The sequence below is a fragment of the Lynx canadensis genome, chromosome A3, assembly GCF_007474595.2.
Source record: "Lynx canadensis isolate LIC74 chromosome A3, mLynCan4.pri.v2, whole genome shotgun sequence".
NCBI classification, from domain to species: domain Eukaryota; kingdom Metazoa; phylum Chordata; class Mammalia; order Carnivora; family Felidae; genus Lynx; species Lynx canadensis.
In genome coordinates this window covers 107,591,975-107,618,944 of record NC_044305.1, presented here as the reverse complement: position 1 = coordinate 107,618,944, position 26,970 = coordinate 107,591,975, and the positions used below count along the sequence as shown (strand labels likewise).

Here is a 26,970-nt window from a genome sequence, read left to right as displayed (position 1 = left end):
ACTCAGCTCTCTAGCAACACCTTCCCTGGCCCCCTCACACTCTGCACCCCAGTACCGCAGACCCTCCTCTTATCGCAGGATTTTGCAACTTTGAAGAATGAAGAGGTGGGCACAAAATGAGCAGCAGGCAAAAGTTTATTAGAGTATAAGATTGGAAAGGGAGAGAATAGTAGGCAAGCTCTCTTTACAGAAAGGGGGCATTCGAAAGTGAATGCCTGCGAACTATAGGCGAGGGTTCTTGTTTTATAAGGGTCTGATGCCCTCCTCCTTCCCTTCCCCCTTGTTCCTTCTCAGGTTCTACCCTTCTTGGCTTGATAGTTTTAGGTGCTGTGTTGTCCATTCCTGATTGGCTCGTTTCCATTGTAGGAGGGGTGGTCTATGGCCATCTTCTGTCAGATTCCTGAGGGAAACCTCAGGGGGAGTGGGAGGTGTCTGTTACATTCTTAAGAGGAACCTTATGCCTTCAGGGGGTTTGCTGTGGTCACCTGTTCCCAGCGTTGTTGCAGAATAAGTGTTTTCCCTACCCAGGGACCTCAAGTCCCATCCTTTCCACCTCTGCCTATTTTATCCTATCTTTTGCTATCATACTCTTCAAAGTCTTGTCCATGCCCTTCCTTCTGCCCCATGAGAATATTCCTGCCTATCCTCAAGACCTCAGCCGTCTTGGACTGCCCTCATGGCTCAGGCATCCTGTCCCATGGTCTCAGGGAACTGTGTGCTTCTCCTTCATGTCTGAGTTGCAATGTTGCATCTATTTGTGCTATTATTTCAATAACGCCAGTGTCTTTCACTAGACTCCAAGCTCTCTGAGGGTAGGGCCTCTGTTCATTTTCATCCAGTTTATAGATAGAATTGGATTGGGGGAAGAATCCCCACGTCCAATAGCTGAGGTTAGACCAAGTCTTCAAGAGATCGAGCTGGATAGATGTGAGATAGATGTGACCAAGTCGGGCAGCGCAGGAGCTGTGGATTAAAGGTGGTCGTGCATAAAAGTACCTGCTCTTTTATAGTCCTGGGCATACCCTATGAAATCAATAGTACCAGCCCCATTTTGCAGGTTAACGAAGACCCAGAGAATTTATAAAGATGGCAGGTGGTAGGGCCATAATTTAATGTTGAGCCATCCTTCAGGATGGGGAGGCAGCCTGGAATGAAGGACAGGCCAGTCCAGGCTGTCTACTAGGAAGTGATGGACCTCTTGGGGTACTGTTGTAGAGCCCCACATGTTCTTTATGTGCCCCAGGTTGTCTTTTGGCATCTGGCTGACTCGCTTGCGTGGTCTGAAACCGGCCAGGCAGCAAAGACGTGCAGCCAGAAGCAGGGCGATCGGCAGAGGCTGATTTCATCACTGCACATTTGTGCCCCTGGCAATTAATGGTGCTCTCCCGGTCCTTTTGCCTTGCCCTACACAGGTGGGGGCAGCTCCTGGCCAGGGTACCGGGATCCTCGGAGGGCACTGTGCTAAGTCCTGGGCACAGCGCTGAGACTAGGGAAACAGGTATTCTGAGCCCTGCAAGGAAACCGAGGTGGCCCTTCGGCTTCTAGTCCAAGGCTTTCGGAAGTTACCCCCACCCCCACCCCTACAGGAGGCTGAGAACCGTGGGGTTCCCTGGAACGCCAGACTTCTAGCCCCAGGCTTTGAAAACCCAACAGAGGCAAAACATAAGTCTTCTGGCAAAGGAGAATAATCCAGAGAGGATGTTGCCAGAGAGTTTTAAAAAAATTCTTCAGGATTTTCTTAAATTAGGTTTTCCTTTTAATTACCTAGTTATCCTTCAGAAACTTGGAACAGTCCCATTCCTTATCAACATATTCCTTGTCAATTATGCACAGGCTCAGGCTTATGGTGCCGAGGGTGATGCTTAAGTACCAGGCAGCTGGAAGTTTTCCCCTTGGGTTGTGGGGAGTGTCAGGAATGCTAATGCGCTGTGCTGTGGGCTGAGCTGGTGGCTGAAGGCAGAGGCCTCACTGAGCACTGGCCCAGGGGCAGGGCGGGGAGCGGATAAGAGGCTCGGGGTCTGCACTGCCCTCCCCAGGGGGAGGGAGGGCGGCCCCACCGGGCGAACTGGGGGGCTGAGCGTTAATCTCTAATTTTTGTGATTCTGATAGACCCTCCCCCACTCCCTGGTTCTTAACACTGCATTCTCAGAGGATTGGAATGATGCTTAGCAAAACTGCTTATTGGCACTTTTTTTTTTTTTCCCCTCTGTCTGGCTGTCTATGTCATTCAGGCTGCCTGAGGTAAAATTAGGGCTGGAAACATCGTGTGGGCATGTTCTGATGCGATGTGGGCTGGAGCGTGGCAGGGCTCGTGTGTGATGCGAGGCCACAGTGGTGAGGTGCAGGTCTGGACCATTCGCGAGTTATCTTGTCCCCTCCACGTCCTCCGCCGAGGCTTCTGGGGGCTGCATGTGATAAGCACAGGTGGTCAGAGAGAGAAGCCCAGCTTCGCTGCACGCTGCCGTTGGAACTGGACCAGAAGTACGTTTTATATTTCGGGCCCAAGCACTTGACGGTTGTTTTGACCCTTTGAGCTGTGTGGGTGGGTGGGGAGTTGTGGTAGGAGGAAGAATGGGGACTTCACTTTGGAGTGTGCAGCCGTGGGGGTGGGCCTCTTTCCCCACATAGAGATTCCCAAATGGATGGAGGTTCCAATTTGGCCCAGGGGGAGATTTTTCCCTTCCCATCCTCACTCTAGGTTTGGAGTGTTTCCCCGCCAATCTGGGGCTCAGGTGTGGGGCTCTGGGTGACAGAGAGATGCGGTCGAGCCCTCATTCCCGGCCACCGTGCTCCACCTGCTTCCCTCTCCTCAGGCACCCCTGTGCCCCTTCTGTTTGTTCTCAGCCCTCCTCCGGGGTTTTAGGCACCTGACTGCCTGCTCGGCCAGCAGGGAAAGAAATCTGTGCATGCAGAGGTTTGGACAGTGGTTTCCTCGAGTACTTCCTTCTGTTTCCTTGTGGGTAGAGGGCAGCATGAGAACAAAGGAAATGGAAGCATACAAATAATACTGCGGATAAAAGCAACGCACAAGTCCAGCCGTGCCTGCCTGCTTTGTCCTCGTCCCTTTAAGGGGACCAATTGGGCACGATCAGGTGTAGTCATTAGTGACTCACATCTGACAAGGTCTGTTAAGATATCTGAGACTGGCTTTGGAAGGAGATACAGATTCCATGCCAGCTCTGTTAGCCCTGGGACTTTGGACAGATGGTTTAGCCTCACTGAGCCTCAGTTTCCTCCTCTGTAAAACAGAGGTAGCCTCAGAGTCTATCTCACGAGGGACATGTGAGCAAAGCTCTGAGCCTAGAGTCTGGCGTCATCTAGCAATCCTTCAGTAAGCTATGCTCACAACTATTTATTTCTTTATTTATCTAAAATCTTTGTATTTTTGGAGAGAGCAGTGGGGGAGGGGCAGAGAGAGGGGGACAGAGGATCTGAAGCAGGGTCTGTGCCGACAGGCTGACGCCAGCGAGCCCGATGTGGGGCTCGGACTCACGAATCGGGACAGGCCACCTAAGGGGTCTGTGCCTTGTTCTTCCTATTTGTAAAAGGAACGGAATGTCGTCCGTATGTGACTTGTGAGGATGTGTGACGAGACACTCTGAACACAGCATAACAGGCTACGTGATAAATAAAAGCATGATTGTGCCATTTTCCTGTAGGCCACACCAGAGCAGTTCTGGTGGTCCCACACCTGTGCTTACCTGGCTGCAGATTTATGTCATGACTTAGGGGTGTCTGTGGAGCTGCTGGAGGAACCGGCACACACGGGAAATAGTGGGAAAGAGGGTCCCGCCCGGACTCTCATCTTCCTTGCCGCTGCCTCAAAAGGCTCTGGGATGTGGTTTCTTCCTACCATAAAGTTCTTGCTTCTGGGAGGTGGTGAGTGCCGTCCTCCATTGTTCACGTTGCAGTGAATCCTGGATAATCCATTCAATTTGGAGATTTTGTCCCCCTTCACTTCTTGTCTCTGGTGTCTTCCCGGCCACCTGACTATGAAGGGGCTGGAGAAGGGAAAGGAAATGAAATCGGACTTGTCAGGTTTGCTCGGTCGTTGCTCATTCTTGATCATTACTGCGAAAAAGTTGAAAATATTGTTTCCAATCAATTTATATTGTTTTTTGAAATTGATTTCAATAGCCTACCGAAGCCCAGGAGTACAACTCTATCAATTATCGAGTCAGCAATAGAACAGGTGCTGTCTATAGATCCCGAAGTCTGGCTCTAAAGGGCTCCCAGTTTCCATTTATCTTGATATGTATCTGTGACATGTCTCATCATAAATCCAGCAGCCCATCTGGTGAAGGGGACATAAGAACATTGTTCATGGTAGCAAATATGTTTAAATTTTTTCACAGTTTGAGCAGATCCATTACCCTTGCCTATACTACCATAAATTAGTTCTACCAAACATTGCTTCCCTAATCTCCATATCCGCCAGTAATTAGTCAATTCAGCTTGATCCAGGGTTCACTTTCATAAAGGAAACAAACTTCTGAAAGTGTAGCTCAATTAGGAAGACTGTATGAAGGCACCTGGAAACAGCCAAGAGTGCATTGTTTTTAAGGATAATTTGCCCTGGAATACTGCCAACCCACTCCACAATGGGCAGTCTTTCTCCAGTAACTTGCTCTTTTCTGAGTATTTGGGAAACTGCTAATGTCATCAGAAGTTATGGGTCCCCATGTGGCATGTGGGAGATTTGTCTCCCTCTCTCTCTCTCTCTCTATCTCTCCATCCCTCCTTCCGCCCTCCCTGTTTCAGAGTCATGGCATTTTTGTGGAACCATAGTCTAGATTCAGAAAGTAGGTCTTCTGTCTAGAAGGCACTTGCTAAATAAATGTTTGTTGAACAAATGAATAAATGAATGAGTGAAAGAAAGACTAAATGAGGAGATGATTGACTTTTGATGGCAAAAGGTAATGACTGATCCTTGGCCCCTAATTTTTTCCCCAAATGCTGGAGGTGAGGATGAGGTTACAAGTATCGCAGTCCCTCAGGTCAGGACTCACACTTTACTGGTGCTACTTACAAAGACAGCAGGAAGAGGGCGTGGATGACCATTGTCCCTGTGCACTAGGCACTGTTAGGACACTTTATATATATTATCTCATTCGGTCCTCATGACAATTCTGTGAGGTTGTATTACCTCTACGGTACAAATGAGGAAAGGGAGGCTCAGAGTGGTTGAGTTTATTGCTCTAAGTCACATAGCTGGTTCTAAAAACAATATTCTCCTTTACACACTTGTGTGCCGCTGTTTCTACGCACATACTAAATGTAGAAAAGTCCCGATATTTGAGAGTACGCAGGCTTAAACTTCCAATTAAAAAAGTCATATTCATCAATGTTCGTACTACTGGAAAAAAGTCACACTGGAGAGTGAATGAATAAAGCTTAGGTTTGCTTCCCACACCGACCGGATGCCTTCCAGAATCTAGGAGATTTGAACTTCAGGTGTGTATTAACAGCTTTAGACTCGTGTACTATTAAGACAGGTTTTGTTCAGACTGTATCGATCTCTCTGAGGTCAGCAGGTCATGATCAGAGCAAGAGTAAACAGCAGCAACTGTTGGCCTGTCCCTGTAATGTGACATCCCCCGTGGGAAGGGAAATACCGCTGTGTACTGAGCTGGAACATCCATTGAGCCCGTGGCTGTATCTGGTCTCACCTGGGTCGGGGCCCAGGGAGCAAGGTAGGGGACAGGTGTCAGATCTTGCTTGTGTCCGCCTTCTCACCAATGGCGTAATCCTATCTCCCTTGCCCACATCGGCGGCTCTGAGATGGAGAGGAAAGAATGGAACCTGGCTCCACATTGTGGTTCACCGTCTCCCGTTAGAGAGAGAAGGTAAAAGGAAGGAGAGGAGAAAGTGGAGGGAGAGAGAAACAAGCAGACAGCACTCCGGTGGGCTGAAATCCCCCATCAGCTACATAAAATCACATCCTGTCTTTAATCTCCAATCGTGAATCCATGTCCTACCAGCTAATCACCAACTGCGTGCTCTCACGGTTTTGAGAAGCTGAGAATCCCTGGTTTTGATTTTTTTAATTCTATTTTTTTTTTTATTGTAGATATACTAACTACACTAAAGGAAATTGAAAAATGGATTCAGCAAACCAGCGGTCTTTCACTGCTTTAACCCCGTGACAGCTGCTACCTGTGCACAAGATCATGCTTGTTTGAGCACTGTTATTTCTGGTTTGCTCCCCTGCTCCCCTCCTCCTTTCAACTTCCTGTGGTGATGTTTACTCTCTCTGCAGTAGGTTGAATCTGTCAGACTTGTCACTGAATCCTCCCTCTTTGGCCCCTAGAGATCATGTGTTTACAGTTCAAGGAACTCACTAGAGTCTTGCCTTCAAGGAATAGTCCAGTTGTCTGGGTTTGTTCAGGTAAAAAAAAAAAAAAAAAAAAAAAGTAGCAGTAGCAGAATAATGATAATAATGAATAATAATAATGATAAATATAATAACGATAGTGATAGAAGCTAACACTAACAGTATTATATGAATGCCTCATTTAATCCTCTGGGATAGATGGACTACCCCTGTCCATATATTATAGCTGAGGAAACTGCTGTTAGGAAGTTTGCTGAGGACACACAGCTAGTGAGTGGTGAAGCCAGAATGCAAATCCAGGTGTCTTGCTTCAAAGAGGACATAGAGGGGCACCTGGGCGGCTCAGTCGGTTGAGCATCCAACTCTTGATTTTGGCTCAGGTCATAATCTTGTGGTTCGTGGGATCGAGCCCGAGTCGGGCTCTGCACTGACAGCTTGAAGCCTGCTTGGGCTTCTCTCTTTCTCCCTCTCCCTCTGCCTCTCTGTCTCTCTGTCTGTCAAAAATAAATAAACATTTTTTTTTTTTTTTAAAGAGAGGGAATTGGGTGCCTGGGTGGCTCAGTCAGTTAAGTGTCCGACTTCAGCTCAGGTCATGATCTCACAGTTCGTGAGTTTGAGCCCTGCATCAGGCTCTGTGCTGATGGCTCAGAGCCTGGAGCCTGCTTCGGATTCTGTGTCTCCATCTTTCTTCTCCCCCCCCACTCATGCTCTGTCTCTCTTTCTCCTTCAAAAATAAGTAAAAACATTTAAAAAAATTTAAAAAAAATAAAAAAGAGAGAGAATATAGAGTGAACACAGATATAATTCCACACAAGTGAGGTGATTCCCCATTAGTAATAAGAAACAAGAGTAGCAGAACAAAGTAGTGTGTTATGGAGAGTCTAAACAAGAACGACTTTGACACCTGTCAGGTACTTCCTAGATCAAACACTTGCTGTCAGTTGCTTTTTCTTCATTTGGAGTCTTGTTCACCTTCATCTGGAACTTTCCTCTCTCCGGTACAGTGGCCAGCAGCCACGTGAGACTGTTGAGCTCTTGGGATGAGACTTGCTGTGCTTTAAGTGAAAAACAGCAGATTTTGAAGATTTAGTGTGAAAAAAGTATGTAAAATATCTCACTAACGGGTGCCCGGCTGGCCCAGTTGGAAGAGCATAGGATTGTGAGTTCAAGCCCCATGCCGGGTGTCAAGATTACTAAAAAAAATAAGTAAACTCGAAAAAATTCCACTAATGCTTTTTAAAATATTGATTTTATGTTAAAGTAAATAGAAGATAATTATTCTTGCCTATTTATTTTTGTAGCATGGCCACAGAAAACTTGAAATTCTATATATGGCTTGTATTTCCACTGGAGAGTGCCACTCCACAGTCACTAACTTTGTGCCTCTCTCCTCTCAGCTCTGGAGATCTGATGATGGGTTTGCCCTCAGGGCTTGACTTCAGGACTGGTTTTTGGCCATTTGAGGCTTAAAATTGCCAGCATTAGCCCACTAAACTCACTGTATTTGGTTTATTTATCTCAGTGAGGGCTGTTCGTACCCCTTAAAGGAGGCGACAAGGAAGACGGTTTCTTTTTGTCTGCTTAACACCTGATTCCCTCTGAAACGAAATCTCTCTGACGAGAACATGGCAGCCCCCTTGCCCTGTGACCCCATGATGGATCTTTCCTTTCAGACCGGGATGCGTGCCGGCAGAGCTGGTGTGAAAAGAGTTCTTTATTTTTCTGTCCACGGGCCAGTTATGGAATTCCACGTTGCCTCTGAAATGTTTTAGGAAACAGTGCAAGCTGTTCACTCACCCTTTCATCTGCTAGCCATAGCTCTTACACGTCAAGGACCCAGAAAGAAGTCACAACCTCGGCTCTTAAGGAACTTTGGACACTCCGACGGAGGCAGACTCTCTGATCTATTAGGAAATGATCCAGAGCCAGATTGTGAGGCTCAGCCCCTAACATCACAACACCAGAGAAGAGAAATGAGCTGTGACGGCTGCTGTGTTCCTTCGGGAAGGCATTTTGAATGAAGGTGTTGGGCTTGGGGGGCTTAGGGGGTTTGGGGTGATGGCTGTATAGCTGCAGGAAGAAAGGGGCCTGACCCTGTCAAGGCACATGTCTGGGAGTGGTGGAGATATAGCCCTGGGGACCAGTTGCAGTAAAAGTAAGTGAAGTGGGGGGCGGGGATAAGTGACAAGGGCCTAGAGCCTGGTTTTGATTAGGGGGAAGCCAATGGTATGTTACTATGTAGAGGCAAGACAGAGCCAGAAGATGAAAACCTCAGGCTTTATTGCTCTCAGGGACCACGAATTTTCTCATCTTCTGTTTGCCCAAGTGTGGAAGTTGGTACATTGGCACAGCATTAAAGCTATTTAATAAACAGGTGGCATTTACTATGTGCTGGGTACTTCATTTTAAAATAAGTACATAATTCTACAATAAATACCTAATTACATTATGGGAGGTAAAATTGTGTCCCACTTGTAGTAATCAATGTAAAGAAACATATTAAGTGCATGGTACTGTAAATGGCGGGTGATTATAGCAAAAATCTTGTTTTTTTAAATTATTTTTTAATTTATTTATTTTGAGAGAGAGAAAGAGCGTGAGCAGGGAAGGGGGAGGGAGAGAGAGAGAGAGAGAGAGAGAGAGAGAGAGAGAGAATCCCAAGCAGGCTCTGCACTGTCAGCACAGAACCCGACGTGGGGCTCGACCTCACCAACCCGTGAGATCATGACCTGAGCCAAAATCGAGAGTCGGACACTTAACTGATGGAGCCACCCAGGTGCCCCTTATAGCAAAATCTTAAGGGTTGTCATAGTCTGCATTACAGATGGGCAGCTGAGGCTCCGGAGGCCCCAGACATTTCCACAGCAGATTTATCCAGCAGTGGCAAGAGGGTGGGTTGGAGGGTGGAGAGAAGAGCGGTAAGGAGGCCAGTCGGCCAGCTCTTCAAGAGTGTAGCAATGGGAGTCTTGCACTGAGCGTTGAGTGGAGAGGAAACACGAGAGCCATTGGGTAGACCGCCGTTCAGGCGTTCCATTGCATGTGTTTATCTCTCTGTACACTTGGGTTAATCTGTGATGCACATTTGGGGTGCAGACTCCTCGTGTGTGTGGCAATAGTTCTGTATGGTGAATGTGAGCAAGTGCCAGGAGATATTTCGTAACCAAATGCTGACATTTATCGAGTGCTTCGACTGGCTGCGTCCCATGCTAAGTCCTTGAATGACCTCTTTCATTCCTCATAATAACCACAGAAGGCATCTGCCATTTCCCACCCCCACCCCCACTCCCCGCCTTGTACAGATGAAGGCACAGAGGCTCAGAGAGTTTAAGTCACTTGCCAAAAGTCGCACAGCCGGGTTTCAAATCCAAGTCTGTCTGACTGCAAGACCTTTAGCCACCACATCATTGCCTGGTCCTGGTGACTTTTTACAGCATCTTCTGCTGTTTGTCTCTCATTTAACCTTGAGTATGAGTTTCTGTGACTTAGCTTAGAATTTGATTCATCTCCCTAAGCACCAGAAACAACAGACATTCACCGGACCATAAACCCTATTCCTAACCTCTGTGCAGTATATTTATGTATCTTCTTCTGTGGTTTATATCATCATTAAAGCGGCTCTACTTGGCCCTTTAAGAAGCTAATTAATCACTAAATATAGATCACAACTTGTTCTTTTCAACCCTCTGCATGTTTCTTCCCCCCATTGTGTGATGCCATCTGGTGCTATGAGCTCATGCTTTTTGTGTTCCTTTTCAGAGAGCCAGATTCATTGCTGTCTATACCCAGAAAGCCAGTTAATTTCAAAGTTTGCATGCATGGCTTTGAAAAAATTGGAAGCTAATGCCTCCTTGTGGATTTCCACAGTATCACTTTTTAACATAACATCGCACGGAACTTCGGTCTTTACCACCATCCACACATACACGCACACATGTCTTTTCATCAAAAGGACCTAATTTGTCTTTGGCAAGCTGTCAAGCAACTACAGGTCTTTTCCTGTGTGATTTTTGTCAAGTTTCATTTTGTCAGTTTAAAGCGTATGCTGTAAGGAGCCAGACCTTAATAATATACTCCCCCCTTCGAATCTATTTGACTTTCTGAGACAGCAGCGGAGTTTAAGAACAAGAAATACAACAGCTAATGTGGGCCCCTGACACTGCTGCTGATCTGTCCTTCACTCCCACTTTCTCTCCTAATTCTGCCTGGAGTCTTGATCATCTTCCAAGGGAGTGGAGCACAGGAGCCGTAGACTGTTTTCTTGCAAGCTCAGCTGAGGGGCTCTGGGCTTGCCAGCAGGCTCCCAATCAGTGGGATTGTTGAGTACTGCTTGTTACAGTCCGGTCCAGACCTTGTCACTCTCCACACCTCCTTTCTCTTCTCATTTCAGAGCGCTTGGCAGTTTAAATTTAGCCTGGGAGCCTAGCGGGGAAGGAAAGGTAATTTGGCTACGTGAGCACTGCTTACCTCACTCCTGGCACATGCTGGATGCCCCTGGGGAAGCAGGAGAGCATTGGCCAGCTGCCTTCCTCCTTTCTGTGGCTCTTCCTCCTGGGATCGTGCCTGTTCCTAGCAAGGGGCTGAGATGAGCCCTGAGAATGTCCCCTGTGATGTAAAAGCAACCGTATATTTCCCTAGCATAGAAGCTGTCCTAGGGCCAGCCGCTCGCGCTCTCAGTCCACACTCCATTTGAGCATGAAGCAGCTTCTGTGAGATGCAGGTAGAATGAAGTCACTGAGTCAGCCATGGAGCCAATCCAGGCTCCAAATAACATTGTCAAAAGGTATGGGTAATATGCAGACAGAAGCCTCAATTAAAGTTTTGTTTCTTTTTTTTTAATTTTTGTTTTCAACGTTTATTTATTTTTTTTGGGACAGAGAGAGACAGAGCACGAACGGGGGAGGGGCAGAGAGAGGGAGAGGCAGAATCTGAAACAGGCTCCAGGCTCTGAGCCATCAGCCCAGAGCCTGATGCGGGGCTCGAACTCCCGGACCGCGAGATCGTGACCTGGCTGAAGTCGGACGCTTAACCGACTGCGCCACCCAGGCGTCCCTTAAGGTTTTGTTTCCAAAAGAGCACATGTTGTTACTAAACCAAAAAAAAAAATGGGGGCGCCTGGATGGCTCAGTCAGTTAAGCCACTGACTTTTGATCGGTTGCACGTTGAAGCTCTGCATTGGGCTCCATTTTGGGCGTGGAGCCAACTTAAAAAAAAAAAAAAACCGAAAAAAATGTGCTTTTCCCTGTAAATTGACAATTTGCTTAATAACTCGTTGTAGCCACCCACAGAATTAAGATGCACTTCTAAAAGATTAAGGATTTCTAACTTTCCTGAGTGACTAGTATACAAAATTTGGATGACAGCATATATGTTAAAGCTTGGTTACTACTTTGCACTGTGGCCTTAGGCTAGTTGCTTAATGTCTCTGAACTTCAAATTTTTCTACCTACTTAATGGAGCAAATCATGCTTATTATTTTTTAATCTGGTTCATAGGGTTGTGGGTGAGCATCAAATAGATTTTGTCAAATGCTTTTTCTGCATTTAGGAGATGATCTTGTGGTTTCTGTGCTTTATTCTTTTGATAAGGCCTATTATATTAATTGATTTTCACATGTTGGAACAATCTTGCATTCATGATATCAATCCCACTTGGTCATGATGCACAGTCTTTGTTATATGTTGCTGAATTCAGTTTGCTAGTGTTTGTGGAGGATTTTTGTATATAATAGTCACAAGAATACTTTGAAATATTCTTTACTTGTTATGTTTTTGGTTTTTGTATCAGGTGTAATATTGACCTCCTAGAATGATTTGGGAATTCTATTATTTTTTTTTTGAAGAGTTTATGAATGATCGTTATTCTTTTTCAGATATTTGGTAAAATTTACCAGTAAGGATGTATGGTCCTGGGCTTTTCTTCACTGGAAGATTTTAATTGTAAAGATTTTATTTTTAAGTAATTTCTACACCTGACACGGGGCATAAACTCACAACCCCAAGAACAAGAGTCTCATGCTCTACTGACTGAGACAGCCAGGCACTCCATCATTGGAAGATTTTTAATAAGTTATTTACTACCTTAATCTCTACCTATTATAGATCTTTTCAGATTTTCTATTTCTACTTGAGTCAGTTGTGGTAGTTTATGTCCTTCTACAAATTTCATCTGTATAATCTAATTTGTTGGCATATAATTTTTTCACAATATTCTCTTACAATCCTTTTTATTTCCATATTGGTAATGCCCTCTGTTTTATTCTTGATTTTAGTAACTTGAGTCTTCTTTTTTTTTTATTTTGGTTAGATTAACTAAATTTTATTAATCTTAATTTTGTCAATTTTATTAATCTTAGTGCCAATTTTTGGTCTTGCTTATTTTCTGTGTTCTATTCTCTACTTCATTTGTTTCTACTGTAATTATATAATCTCTTTTCTTCTGCTTAAGGTTTAGTTTGCTTTTCTTTTTTTGGTTTTTTAAGGTAGACAGTTAGGTTATTGATTTGACATCTTGTTTTTTAATGTAGGCATTTGCAGCTATAAATTTTCCTCTAAGCACCACTTTAGCTGCATCCCATACATTTTGGTATGCTGTGATTTAGTTTTCATTCATCTCAGAGTGCTTTTAAATTTCTCTTGTGATTTATTTTTTGAACACTTGGCTGTTTAGGAGTGTGTTACTACATTTCCACAAATTTGTGAATGTCTCAAGTTCTCTTATTGATTCTAACTTCATTGTAGTATGGTCAGAGAACATACTCCATATGGTTTTAATAATTTTAAGTATATTGAGATTTGTTTTATTGCCTAACATATGGTCTATCGTAGAGAACATTCTATGTGCACTCAAAAAGAATGTGTATTCTGCTGTGGTTGGGTAGAGTGTTCTATAGATGTGTTTTTTTTGTTGTTGTTGTTTTTTTTAACATTTATTTATTTTGGGGACAGAGAGAGACAGAGCATGAACGGGGGAGGAGCAGAGAGAGAGGGAGACACAGAATTGGAAACAGGCTCCAGGCTCTGAGCCATCAGCCCAGAGCCCGACGCGGGGCTCGAACTCACAGACCGCGAGATCGTGACCTGGCTGAAGTCGGACACTTAACCGACTGCGCCACCCAGGTGCCCCTAGATGTGTTTTGTCTAGTTGTTTTAGAGTGTTGTTCAAATCTTCTATTTCTGTGCTGATCTTCTAAATGTTGTACCATGTTTGAAAGTGGGATATTGAAGCCTTCAACTATTCTTGTTGAATTGTCTATTTCTCCCTTCAGTTTTTGCTTCCTGTATTTTGGGGGCTCTGTTGGTAAGTAGGTGCATATGTGTTTATAATTTTATAAATTCCCAGGGGATTGACCCTTTTACCATTCTAAAATGTCTTTGCCTGTAGTAAAAATTTTTGTCTTTAAGTTTATTTTATCTGATGTTAGTATACCATTCCCATCTCTCTTTTGGTGATTGCATGGTATATCTTTTTCTGTACTTTTACTTTCAACCTATTTGCATCTTTGGATCTAAAGTGTGTCTCTTGTGGACATCATATAGGTGGATCACGTTGTTTTATTTATAATGCCAATCTCTGTCTTTTGATTGGAGTGTTTGATCTGTTTAGATTTAATGTAATTCCTTATAAGGGAGGAGTTATGTCCGCTGTTTTGCTATTTGTTTTCTCTACGTTCCTCTGTTCTTCCATTACTGTCTTTTTTCTGTGTTAAATGGATGTTTTCTAGTAACCTTTTAAATATGTATTATATATGTATGTATACACACACACACACACACACAAGTTGCCTTGTGAATTACAATTAACATTTTAATTTATAGCAATCAAGTTTGGGTTAATACCAACTGAATTTCACTCGTATATAAAAGCTTTGCTGCTTTATAGCTCCATTCCCTCTCCTCTCCTTTGCATGGTTATTATCATACAAATTACATTGTATGATCCTCAACACAGATTTACAATTATTGGTTAATGTTTTGTGTCTTTTAAATCAGACAATAGAAAAAAAGTTACAGCACAGATAGTACATGTATATTGTCTTTTATGTTTACCCATGTCATGACCTTGACAAATGTTCTTTTTTTTTTTTTTAATGTTTATTTATTTTTGAGAGAGAGAGAGAGAGAGAGAGAGCAGGGAAGGTGCAGAGAGAGGGAGACACAGAATCCAAAGCAGGCTTCAGGCTCTGAGCTGTCACTACAGAGCCTGACGTAGGGCTCAAACCCACGGACCGTGAGATCACGACCTGAGCCAAAGTCAGACACTTAACTGACTGAGCCACCAAGGCACCCTGACAAATGTTCTTTATTTCTTCATGTAGATTCAGTTACTGTACTTTCCTTTCATCCAGAAGGACCCCCTTTAGTATTTCTTGTTGGACAGGTCTGCTAGTGACATACTCTCTCAGTTTTTGTTTTGCTAGAAATGTCTTAATTTTTCCTTCATTTCTGAAAGATGACTTTGTTGCATATAGAATTCTTGATTAATTTTCTTTCTTTCGTTGCTTTGATTATGTCATCTCACTCCCTTCTGGCTTCCATAATTTCTGATGAGAAATCATCTTCTACTCTTTTGAGGAACGCTTGTATGTGATAAGTTGCTTTTCTCTTGCTTCTTTCAAAACGTTCTCTTTAGCTTTTGGGAGTTTGATTATGATATGTCTGGGTGTAGCTCCCTTTGAGTTTATCCTATTTGTGGTTCATCAAACTTAGATGTGAGGATGTATGTTTTTCATCACATTTGGGGAACTTTTGACAATTATTTCATCAAATATTCTTTTTGCCCCTTTTTCTCTTTCCTCCTTCTTGCGACTCCCATTATACTGACATTGGTATAATTGATGGTGTCTCACAGATCTCTGAGGCTCTGTTTATTTTCTTCTCTTCTTTCCTCATTTTTTTCAGACTGGATAATCTCAATTGACTTATCTTCAAGTTTGCTGATTAATTTTTCTGCCCCTCCAGTGGGTTTTTCATTTCATTTATTGTGCTTTTCAAGTTCAGGATTTCCACTTGTGGTTTTTTTTTTTTTCTTTTTATCCTTCCTGTCACTTTACTGATATTCTCTGTAGGGTGAGACATCATTCTCATACTTGCCTTTAGTTCTTTGAACACGTTTTAAGCAGCTGATTTAACGTCTTTGTCAGGTAAGTCCAACATCTGGGTTTCCTCAGTGATACTTTCTACTGAATGGCTTTTTTCCTCATGCATGGACCATATGTTCTTGTTTCTTTGTATGTTGTATACTTTTTTACTGAAAACTGTGTATTTAAAAAAAATATTATGTAGCAACTCTAGAAATTAGATTCTTCTTCTTCCTCCACAGGGTTTGTTATTATTTGGCGGTGTTGTTGTTGGTTTCTTTAGTGACTTTCCTTAACTGATTCTGTAAAGTCTCTATTCTTTGTCATATGTGGCCCCTGAAGTCTCTGCTTGACCAGCTGTGTGTGAAGCTAATGGACAGGAATGTCCTTAGCTGCCTGGAACTAATAAGTCCCAGTGTTTGCTGATGGGCTCTGTGTGGATGTCGTTCATGTCTTCAGCTCTGCCTTAGCCTTCACTCCCTGCTTTACAGAGCCTCAAGGTCAGCCAGAGGATGAATACCGCTTGGAATGACAGTTTTGAAAAATACAAATGCAAGCTATTAATACATTTGCAGCATGTTATCTGCTACTATTCTCGTCCTAGATTGTTTGTTCTTTTTAAGCACAGGCGTTTTCTGACTTCTATGTAAACATCTAACTTATGTGCCTTAGACCACAGAACCACTGCCACGGGCCCATGTTGAAAAAACAAGGAGAAAAATAGAGCTTCAAACTTTGAGGGAATTGGTGGTTTCATGATGAAAAAAAAAAAAAAAAAGAAAAATCTTCCCCAAAGCAGAGGTAGTCTTGGGGCAGTGTTTCTCAAAGTGAGATTCAAGGACTGCCTGCCTCAGAATTACTTGGGATGTTTGTTAAAGTTCAGGTTCCTGGCTCCATCCCAAATCCTTTGATTTAGAATATCTTGGGTGGGGTCCATCCAGGAATGTACATTTTTTTTTTTTATAACTTGAAAGAAAAAAATTTGTTTAACGCTTATTTATTTTTGAGAGGCAGAGAGAGACAGAGCACGAGCAAGGGAGGGGCAGAGAGAGAGGGAGACACAGAATCCGAAGCAGGCTCCGGGCTCTGAGCTGTCAGCACAGAGCCGGATGTGGGGCTCAAACTCACAAAACCATGAGATCATGACCTGATCCGAAACAGAGTCAGACACTTAACCGACTGAGACACCTATGTGCCCCCCAAAGTTTTATTTCTATAAGTAATTAAATTCCAGAAATTAGACATTTATTTGCATCTATGAGGATTTTTTTTTAGTAGCTGCAGGGTTATCATAGGATTCAGGCTGAATCATGGGCCTCAGAAGATTTTAGGGGAAAAATAAGCCCGTATTTATTTATGCAATAAAAGCATGGGTTGGGAGAGAGGGTAGGAGAAGATACTAGATAAATCGATGGGTATACTTGCTCATTTCAAAATATTGTGCCTAGGGCTGGGCATGCAGCCAGAAAAGGTAGGGAAAGTTTTTTCTTTCTCCTCTCTACTTTAATTTTCGTTTCCCTCTCTACTTTTAGTATTACTCTTTCTCTTGGGACCCAGAATTTAGGTCAGTAAAATTTGTATTAAGGAAATGCATCAGCTGCCCTGGGGTTAAATAGGCTCTTGAGGGTTATCTGGTGACTGAATCACCACCTAAGCCACCACATAGAGGGTTGTCTTCATGGAATAAATAATGTCTTCTGGTTTCCAAATAACACACTTCCTAATGAACTTTTTGATGCAACCCGTTTGAGATTGGATCAAGTTCAGACACATGTAATTTATCTGGGTTAACTTAAAATTTTAAGCTGATTTCCCCCAACCACATGTATACTTTTAGGCCATTTTTCCTTGAGGAGTTTTGTGTTTAGTTAACACAAACTCAGCGTTGAAAAACAATTTGGGGAGTTTAGATCTTTATCAAATTTATGACATTCACAAGTGACACATGATTTAAAAAATTATTTCACGTTTTAGATTTTTACTGCTCTGACTTGCCTGTATCACTGAGAGTCATCAGGTGATTCCTATCCCTCCCCCCATTCAACCCAGTTCAGGACACATTATTGGGCTGTAGATCTCCAGAATTCTATTACAAATACACGGACTAGTAAATCGCATTTCTTATTTCCTTCAAGGTATTGCACAGCGATGCACAGCCATCAAGTACCACTTTTCTCAGCCAATCCGCTTACGAAACATTCCTTTCAATTTAACCAAGACAATTCAGCAAGATGAATGGCACCTGCTTCGTGAGTATTTCTGGGAACGGGTCAGAGAGGAAATGGTGTCTTGCCGCACAAAAAGTATTCCCACCAGCCCTCTCAGGTTTGGACGGAAGGACGTTGTGCTGATTCTATGTGGGCCCAATCCGACTTGGTCAGAGACTCAGGGAGTCATTTCGCTAGGCTGCAGTCACAACTTATTTACAGGTGGAACGTGTGAAAATCAGGCCTGAGGCTTTTCGAGACAGGGCAGTGTGTGTGTGTGTGTGTGTGTGTGTGTGTGTGTGTTTCTGCCCTGGGGGCATCTGTACCGAAATGGCCTCCTGCATCTTTTCTTTACCAAGTCATCGTGCATGAAGATCTGCTCGGCCACTTAGGTTAGTAAACCAAGGAGATTATACCTTAGGTACTCTCGGTTTTGTTTCGTTTGTAGAATATTCATTTTAGCTACCACGTCTATCTCAGACCTTGGTATTTCTGCCAAAATATCTTTATGAGTGCATGTTGTAATTTTCTCAGAGGAGGTCTGTTATCAGAGGACATCTCCATGATGGGAACTACTCTTTTTCACTGTCAGGAAAATGTGAAAATCTAGAAAGGACCATGCCATGTGATACTAAAGAGGGCAGATATCTACCTGAAAATTGCTGACTCATGCTGCCTGGTGATAGATGACTCAGGAAAGCAAAAAAAAAAAAAAAAAGAGAGAGAAAAAAACTAGACCCTAATCGGAGGCCGACACTGTCATTTGCCAATGACATAAGCAGCGAGGACGTTGGTGATCCAGTTGGGTGGCCAAGGCCACTGCAGAAAACCAAGCAGAACCTCATTTTGTGAGGAAATCTCTGCAGATGAAAGGCTCTGTTTTGAACTCCACACCCGACCATGGAAGCTCTTATGACACGGCTCCAGCAGCAGTCTCAATGTTACACATACTCTGATTGGCAGATTTAGGACTTGGAAAGTCATTGGCTGAAATGTGGTTTTTTCCTTAGTGCTATGACTCCCTGAGAACTCTCTCTTGTTGGCTGATCTTAACAAGCATTTCTCAGCAGGTCTGAGAGTTTTATCTAAGTGTTCTCACATCTGAATTCTTTATGAGCGTGTTTGGAGTTCTTTGCCTTAATCAACAAGTCTAGAAAGCCACACAGTCACTGATTTTTCTGTCTGGTGAGAAAAGATTGACATAGGAACCTGAGAAAGAGCGTCACCTCTGTACTCAAGGAGTCTGTGCCCTGCTGTTGCCCAGCAAGACGGTATTTGAGTGTTCCCTTCATCCTCTTGGAGGTTCTCCCAGAAAGAGACTTTCGGTATCTGCATGCATAGCCCTTTCTGAGAAAGTTATATTTGGTGATTTGTACCATGTTTATCAGATAAGCTTAACATGTCTGGTACTGATGCAAATCCTATGTGGATTATATCTGAACCTTGTACCTTTTAACGGTCATAGACAACAGAATTACTACTGAAACCACAGGGAATTTAGGGAGTTGAGATACTAATGACTGAACTCTTCTGACATTTCCCCTGTTCAGATGTGGATGTCTCCAAATGACTTATACCCTTAACATTAAACTCAGCCCCTTTAAATTATCACTGTCCCTGGCCCTTGGTCTGAGGTGTCTACACTTCCTCATCTAGGCAGAGATGCTCTGAGCTGAAAATGGGAAATCCCTTTGAAAGTAAATATATGATATCACTCATATGTGGAATTTAAGAAACAGAACAGATGAACATAGGGGAAGGGAAGGAAAAATAAGATGAAAAGAGAGGAGACAAACCATAGGAGACTCTTAAATACAGAGAACAAACTGAGGGTGCTGAGGGGAGGTGTGGGGAGGATGGGATAAATGGGGGATGGACATTAAGGAGGGCACTTGTTGGGATGAGCAATGGGTGTTATATGTAAGGGATGAATCACTAAATTCTCCTCCTGAAATCATTATTAAGCTATATGTTAACTAATTTGTATTTAAATAAAATTAAATAAAAATATATACATATATAAAATTAAATTAAATTAAAAAAAAAAAAAAAAAAGAATGGCCCAAGGGTGCCCAGAGCTATTGACTGGCCTCAGGGGCACCAGATCTCTGCTTGAGATCTATTGTTTTAAGAAGGGTCACAGGTATTCAGCTAACCATTTTAAAAATGTACATTTGTTCAAACAAAAGGTAAGGAGATAGAAGAAGTGAAATAGCAGAGGGTGGGCAATCAGAGCACTGCTTGAGGGTAGCAATCAGAGTGACAATGTCAGGTGCCTGCAGTCCGTCCATCTCTTGGTTTTGCCTAGGAGGTGGTGGAGGGGCTGGGTTTTTGGCTCCGGGATCCCGATTGCGTCTTTGTGACAGACCATACCTGCCGGTTGTGTCTACGGCGGACACTTGGCCATGAGAAAGGTCTCTCCTCAGCCTGTGGAAATGGGTACTTGGGCTGTGGGGCCTGTGTTTAAGGGGAGAGGGAGTTTACGAGCAGATAATCCCATATGTGCACTTTGGGCCCCATTTCAGTCACCACGATTGCCTCCACTTTCTCAAATCCTTTTTGAAAATAGGCAGGAGTAGATGTAAGCGAGAAATAAAACAATCGGCCATCAAGGTGCTCAGGTAAAACCATATTTCACTGTAACACACTTTGTGGGCTCTTTCTCCAAAGCCAGATTAAGTAGAGCCACTACAGTGGTGGTAAGCTACATTTCCATCACTCTGTTAAGGGAAGTAAAGATATTTCTCTTACCTACTTCACTCTCAGTACATTAAGGAACTTGCTATCTATTACCCAGGTTTACCCTGGCATTGTCCTCTGGCCTACTCTCCGTGGGGTACAGACTTCTCCGTGGACTCAGAGAAGGTAGACTCTGCCCCCTGGATTTGCGGGACCCCGTCTGTCCTCTTCTGGAATACCTGGGGAGAGACTTCCCTAAACCACCTCAGCCCCACAGACCCTAAGACTGCCTGGGTCACTTACTAGTTTTGACAATGTGTATACAAAGCTCTTCGTTCTCTGGTTTTCAATGACTTTGCTGCTTCTGCTTTTCATTCGGAATGTTTGTGTTTCGAGAGTAGACTTGAGAAGAATCACTGCCGGCTTCCTGGGCATGGCTGTAGCCGTCCTGCTCTGTGGCTGCATCGTGGCCACGGTCAGTTTCTTCTGGGAGGAAAGCTTGACCCAACACGTGGCCGGACTCCTTTTCCTCATGACAGGTACGCCCAACACCTCAGCAAAAGTGGAGGCTGCCTGCCTGTGGCCAGCCTCGCTCTGTTAATTTTGCTGTCACTTGTGCAAAGAGCAACCAGAGGTCGTTTGGCTTTTGTGGGTAATACACAATTTAAAGAAAACAGCAGTGTTAATAGTACAGGCCTGGTTTCTCCACTGTGGGCCCCGAGAAGGTTGGACAGAAATGTCTTGGGCTTGATCTCCGTATGAGCCAGCCCTGTATTTTCTGTCTCTGCTTCATACCATGTCCCTAGCCCTGGCCTGGACTCCTGGCAAGCCCTGGTCATCATTTATCAGGAGCCCGCAAGGAGAGAAAGAGTGATCAGCACAACCCGCCCCCAAGGCTGAAAGTTAACTCAAAGTACTTCTCTTAGTGGTGGTGTCTTTGGTGTCATCTTTCTTTCTTTCTTCTTTCTTTCTTTCTTTCTTTCTTTCTTTCTTTCTAGAAAACAAAGACAGCATGAGTGAGGGAGGGGCAGAGAGAGAGAGAGAGAGAGAGAGAGAGAGGGAATGAGAATCCCAAGCAGGCTCCACACTGTCAGCACAGAGCCGGACTCGGGGCTCAAGCCCACGAACCGTGAGATCATGACCTGAGCCAAAACCAAGAGTCAGATGCGTAACCGGCTGAGCCGCCCAGGCACCGTGGTGTCATTTTTACACACAAATTACTCCACAGATGTTTTTTGAGGACTTACTACTCTAGGTACCAGAGACACCATGAATAAGGCAAACAGAATCCTTCTCCATTTCTGTCGCAGGGAGACAGAGACCATAACTTGTGATAATGATAAATACTGTGAGGAAAACAAAGAAGGTGGAACAGGGGTCTCAGGGAACACCTGGCTGAGGTGATTTCCCAGCTAAATCATGGAAAGCAGCCGGCAGAGGGCGGGCATGTGCTGCAGGGCGAGCCGCGTCCTGAGGCACGGGTGGCTTGGTGTATCTCGAGCGTGGAAAGAAGACCAGTGTGGTTGGAGGGCAGGGAGAAAAAGGATAGTGTCTCTTGAGGTGGGAGATGCAGGCAGTGGCTGGATTTCAATCCAAGGGTAATGGAGGCCACCAGGTTTTAAGCAGAAGAGGGATCTTCAAGCAGGGTATTGGAAAGGGGGTAGTGTGTGGAGACAGGCCTGTGGTCTCTTTGATTAGCAGGTGAAGGGTGCTTTTGTCTAAAAAGGAGTCAGGAGCTGAGTTGACAGCTAACACTGAAGGCGGCTACAGGGAAGAAACCTTTTTTTCCCTTCTCCTCTTTCACAAGGTAATTAATGTATTAGTGATTAGTAAATGGCAAATTAACAGTTTCACAAGTCTACTCAGTATCGGAGCCAATATGACTCTGCATATGTCGCCATTTTGAACGAGCCTATTGCCTATTTCTCTGGAGTTCAGTTTTTCAAACGACCACACCTGGGTTTGCTAGCGCTTCTTCCTTAATAGCCGCTCCCCCACCGGTTAACTGGAGGCAGTGATGCCTGACACCATTGGCTGGCACCATTTCCTGTCTGTCCTTCTTTCAGGGTTAACAGGTAGGTGGCGCTTTGCTTTCTGGTGTGGTCGGACAATCGGCAGCCTAAGTAACCCAAGTCACAGGCAGGGGCCCTTCCTTCAGCCCCTTTCTCTCTCTGTGAGCAAGATGGGTCATCGTCTTCGTCGTAAGCACCCTGACAGAACCGTCTGAGGTCACACGGCCCCTGAGTAGTCTGAGCAGAAAACCAAGTTGAGCTTTCCATATTTTGGTGAATGCTCTTAGACTGTAGCACAGGGAGGCTAAAATTCTAGGTCCTGAGGTTTTGGAGGAAGATTTGAACCCTCCAGACTGGCCATTGGGTACCTCATTTAAAATCCAAATTGCAGAACGGATGAGTCAGGGTAGCAAAAAGCAGAGAGGCCTGTCTGCCCAGAGGATCCCTTTAAGCCTCTGCTGGGGCATAATGGTCGTTAAAAATCTCATCCATGTTCTTCCCTCCCATTATTGGTTGAGCCCCCATTTTCCTGACTCTCGTCCGTGTATACATCGAAGAACTGCAGATTCGCCTCCCCTCCCAACCCTGGAAAGACTCACCTTATATCCCCTTGTCAGGAAAATGAGAGAAGCTATAGACAAGAAAACCTTAGTGGTGGTTTTAAAGCACACTTTAATATGGGTAATGCATAAATAATTTAGGATGCTCTTAGATATAAAACAATCGTTAGCAGTAAAATAAATCACTGGGCCATAAAAGCCAGGGCTAGTGAGAGTTCCTAGGAAGGTCGCAGGCCGGACTGGTTTTAAATAAAGGGGGGTGGTTGTTGAGCACTGGGTAGGCAGGGAGAAAGGCTAGCAGCCAAGCGTCCTGCCCCCGCTCCACATTTCCATGCTCAGCCCTTATTTCTGATCCTTATGTAGACTAGAACTCCGAGCCAGATTGACTCAGGCATCCTCAGGATTTATCATCAAAAGCCCATGTGCAATTGTTAAACAAAAACGAAACAAGCAAAACAATAGCCACAATCACAAAAAACCCACAACAGCCAAAAAAAAACATACCCCAGGCTTAGAAACTTGAAGTCTGATGACCAGTCCTGAAGGACTAACAGACACAACATAACAGCGTCCAGTTTTCTTGGCTTTTGGTTGGCCAAACAAATGTTTGGTTGGCCCAACATTTGGGAATAAGGAGAAAATCCTCTTGTAGATCCCACCACCTGAAAAAGGAGGTTGTTGAAATATTTTTCTTATTCTGGACCAAATCTTGCCCATGAGTTTGCCTCATTTAAAAAAAAAAAAAAAAAGATGTTCGTAACCATGATCACAGTAAAGTATTTAGTCTTCTGGGCTTCCATTTAACGTCCTCCCTTTGGGTTCTGTGTCTCCCTGTCTCTCTCTGCCCCTTCCCCACTTGCACTCTGTCTCTGTCTCTCTCAAAATAAATGAACGTTAAAAAAAATTTAAAAAAGAAAGGGGAGATCCTGGGTGGCTCAGTTGGTTAAGAGTCCGACTTCGGCTTGGGACATGATCTCAAGGCTCGTGAGTTCGAGCCCCGCGTCGGGCTCTCTACTGACAGCTCAGAGCCTGGAGCCTGCTTTCCCTTCCCTGCTTGTGCTCTGGCTCTCTGTCTCTGTCTCTGTCTCTCTCTCTCAAAATAAATAAACATTATAAAAAATTAGGAAAAAAAATAACATCCTGCCATAAGCTTTCCCCACATTATTCTGTTTTTTTGCTCTGTTGTTTTCAATGGTATTCCATAGTTACATGCTCGTCCGAGGGGTGGATATGCTGTGTTGTGTTCATCTGTTCCCTTCCTTGTAGGGTTTAGAGAGGTTTGTTTGATTTTTGCTATTTCAAATCGTGCCTTTATATTTCCTTTGTAAATGCCGGGGTAGCGACATTAATCCACTGCACAAGATAAATTAGCTGGAGGATGTTCATGTGTAGTAGCAGTGGAAGAGAGCAACTAAGGGTTAAAAGAATTGATTTTAATTAAGCAGAAGTGTCTTCAGCAGCGCTTGTCAGCATCTCTCCCACAGATTTCTGATGCTAAACTTAGCCCCTTCTAATGCGCTGGCATCTTCGTTCTCCGCCTGAACTTATTAGCCAAACCTTCAATGGAGAGCATCAGGGATGTGACAGTTTGAGATGTTAAAATGGAAACTTTGAAACAGTCTTCCTCCTTCTGCCTTATTGCATACAGACAGCTCTTGATTACCCACATGTGGACCAGCAGTGCTGCTGACTGTTCACAATGGGAGCCGCGTTCTGGGCCCCTTCCCCCCTTTGGGGCCTCTCCAGGGGCCTTCCAGCAGGACCCGGGGAAGGCCTCACATCCCCCAGAGCCCCCCAGATACAGCCTTTCGACTTCATGGCCTCTGAGCTCTCCCTCCCTCCCCCCCCCCCCCCACACACGATCGAAGAGGCCCGAGCAGAGGACTGAGGGATTAAGACATCCTCCAGTTTATCTTCTGCTCTCGGGGTGCTGTGAAAGCCTATTTCCATCAACATTCAATGATGCATCGCCATGGTGATATAATCACGATACTTATAATTTCAGTTATATATACACAGATCTTTAAAAGGGTTAACTTATTCAAAGCAAACATTTTAAAATGTAACGTTTATGTTGCTGTTGCTTTTGTTTTATTATCTTTTAAAATCTTGGGAATCTCAAAAATTGGGTAAAGCTTGGGCCTTTCTCGATGGGGGCCTCACTGCCCACTGGTTCATTCCCCTTCACAGGCAGGGCTGTCCAGTGAGTGTTGTGACAGCCGACAAAAAGTGACAGAGCCCAGGCTGCCCAGCAAAGCTCAGGAACAGTCAACACCCATGTTGGGTTATCCCTTCCTTTGCTTTGATGCATTAAAGGGGGGAAAAAAAAAGACTTCGCTGTAGTAGATAAATGAAATTATCTAGGTTGTCCATTGATTATGACCTAAAACCACAGGTCCTTAGGACCTCAGTTGAAACATTTGGGGCCAGATGTGTTTTGGAATTCAGGATTTTTAAGTTTCATTTTAGAAAAGTAAATATGGTGAATATACCTTATGTTATCTAACACCCTCAGCAGGGTCTGAAATCAAACACATTAACATTTCTGCAGCAAAACATATGAATATTCACATGAAGCAGGATCAATAAGGACTATAAATAGACTCATGTCACATCAGGTCAGGGTTTGCATTAAACAGGATTGCTGCAACCTTTCAGGAAAAGAGTGGATGTTTTGGATTTAATAATTGCAGATTGTGGACCTTCTATTTTATTTTATTTTTTTTTAAGTTTTGTCTGTTTCTGTTAGTCTTGCCTATTCATTTAGGAAAGACAATTGAGGAATGGCTTTTTGGGCAATCTGCGTGAAAAATCGCAGGAGGCATTTTTGCTGGAAGAGCAAAGAGACCAGAATGATGGGCAGGCTGTCTTTTGAAGGAGTGAAAAAAAAAATCAATGTTTATGCCTTGGGGTGTTGCGGTTGTGTTATTTATCAAGAAGGCTAACCAGGGTGAGGCGGCCTCACTCCTTTCGGACTGTTAAGCACATCAAAGGAGGATGGTCCGAAGAGTGGGCCCAGTTACCCTAATTACAGCTTGCCAGCTGGCCACAGGCACCTTGAAGATTTCAGGGAAGGAAATTAGGTTGATGATCTGGGACGGCTGCATAAATTTACTTCCATCCTGATCCGCAAAAGATCCCTTCCAACCCTATAATTCTGTGATATCCTGGTATCTTCTAATTAAGAATATTGGTAGAAAACTTTTTAATATTTTATAAGAAAAGGAGTTGCATACAGGGCTTTTCAGAACCAGTAATTATTCACTGTTTTTGCAGTCAAATGCTCTACCCCTGAGCTATACCCCCAATTATTCACTGTTTTGAAGATGCTACCAGCAATAACCATGACCGAGGCTGGGACTCAAGAACCTCTCTCCCCAGGCACCACCAGCTGGGCTGAAGACTGTCAGTGGTAGCTGAGGGGGACTTCTGGCTGGTCAGGGAGTGAGCGAAAGGGAAGGAACGCCTCGGAGAAGAATGGAGGAGAGACGACGTCTCTCTCCATGGATCATCAGGAAGGACCATTAGATTTTGAACTTTCTGAGTGCAGGCGTGGTACCTTATTTATCTTTTCATACCCCTGCCCCATACCTTGCATTAATTAGATTGCTAATGATAAAAATGCAGCATTAACAGCAATAACTGGCTCTAGGGGGTAAGTCCTACACGGGGTAATTTGGGATGAACTGGTCCTTAGATTGGTAGAACTCAGTGTGTTGTAGAAGTCAGTTTCATTCATCAGGTTTTGTTGACTCCATGTGCTCAGCTCTATTAGACTCTATGTGGAACTTACCAAAAGTCTAGGAGGTCTCTACTACCTTGCCCTGAGATGCATGCTGGAAAGCGAAGTGGGTTCCTGATCATGGCGACGTCAAACCCATCATGGCTATGACCAATAAGGACTCGTTAAACCACCTCTAATATAATCAGAACTGGATTGGGACATAGTAGATGCTTGATAACTAATCACTGAATAGCTGATCAAGTAACATTTAAAATAGTAAACTCTTGCTAAGACCTATGAAAGGAATAGAAATATACTTCACGCATTGACTACACCCACAGATGATGTTACGGACTGGGTTGTATCCCTCCCCAAATT

The 26,970-nt window shown here is 44.0% G+C and overlaps 1 protein-coding gene across 1 annotated transcript in view; it reads left to right on the top strand.

Moving 5' to 3' along the window:
* The window catches only part of TMEM178A (transmembrane protein 178A), a 52,393-nt gene that overhangs the window by 20,293 nt on the left and 5,130 nt on the right, over positions 1-26,970 (top strand). The window contains exons 2-3 of the mRNA XM_030311244.1: positions 17,546-17,659; positions 20,698-20,835. Of these exons, the coding sequence (XP_030167104.1) occupies positions 17,546-17,659; positions 20,698-20,835 (252 nt within the window). The remainder of the gene's footprint in view (positions 1-17,545; positions 17,660-20,697; positions 20,836-26,970) is intronic.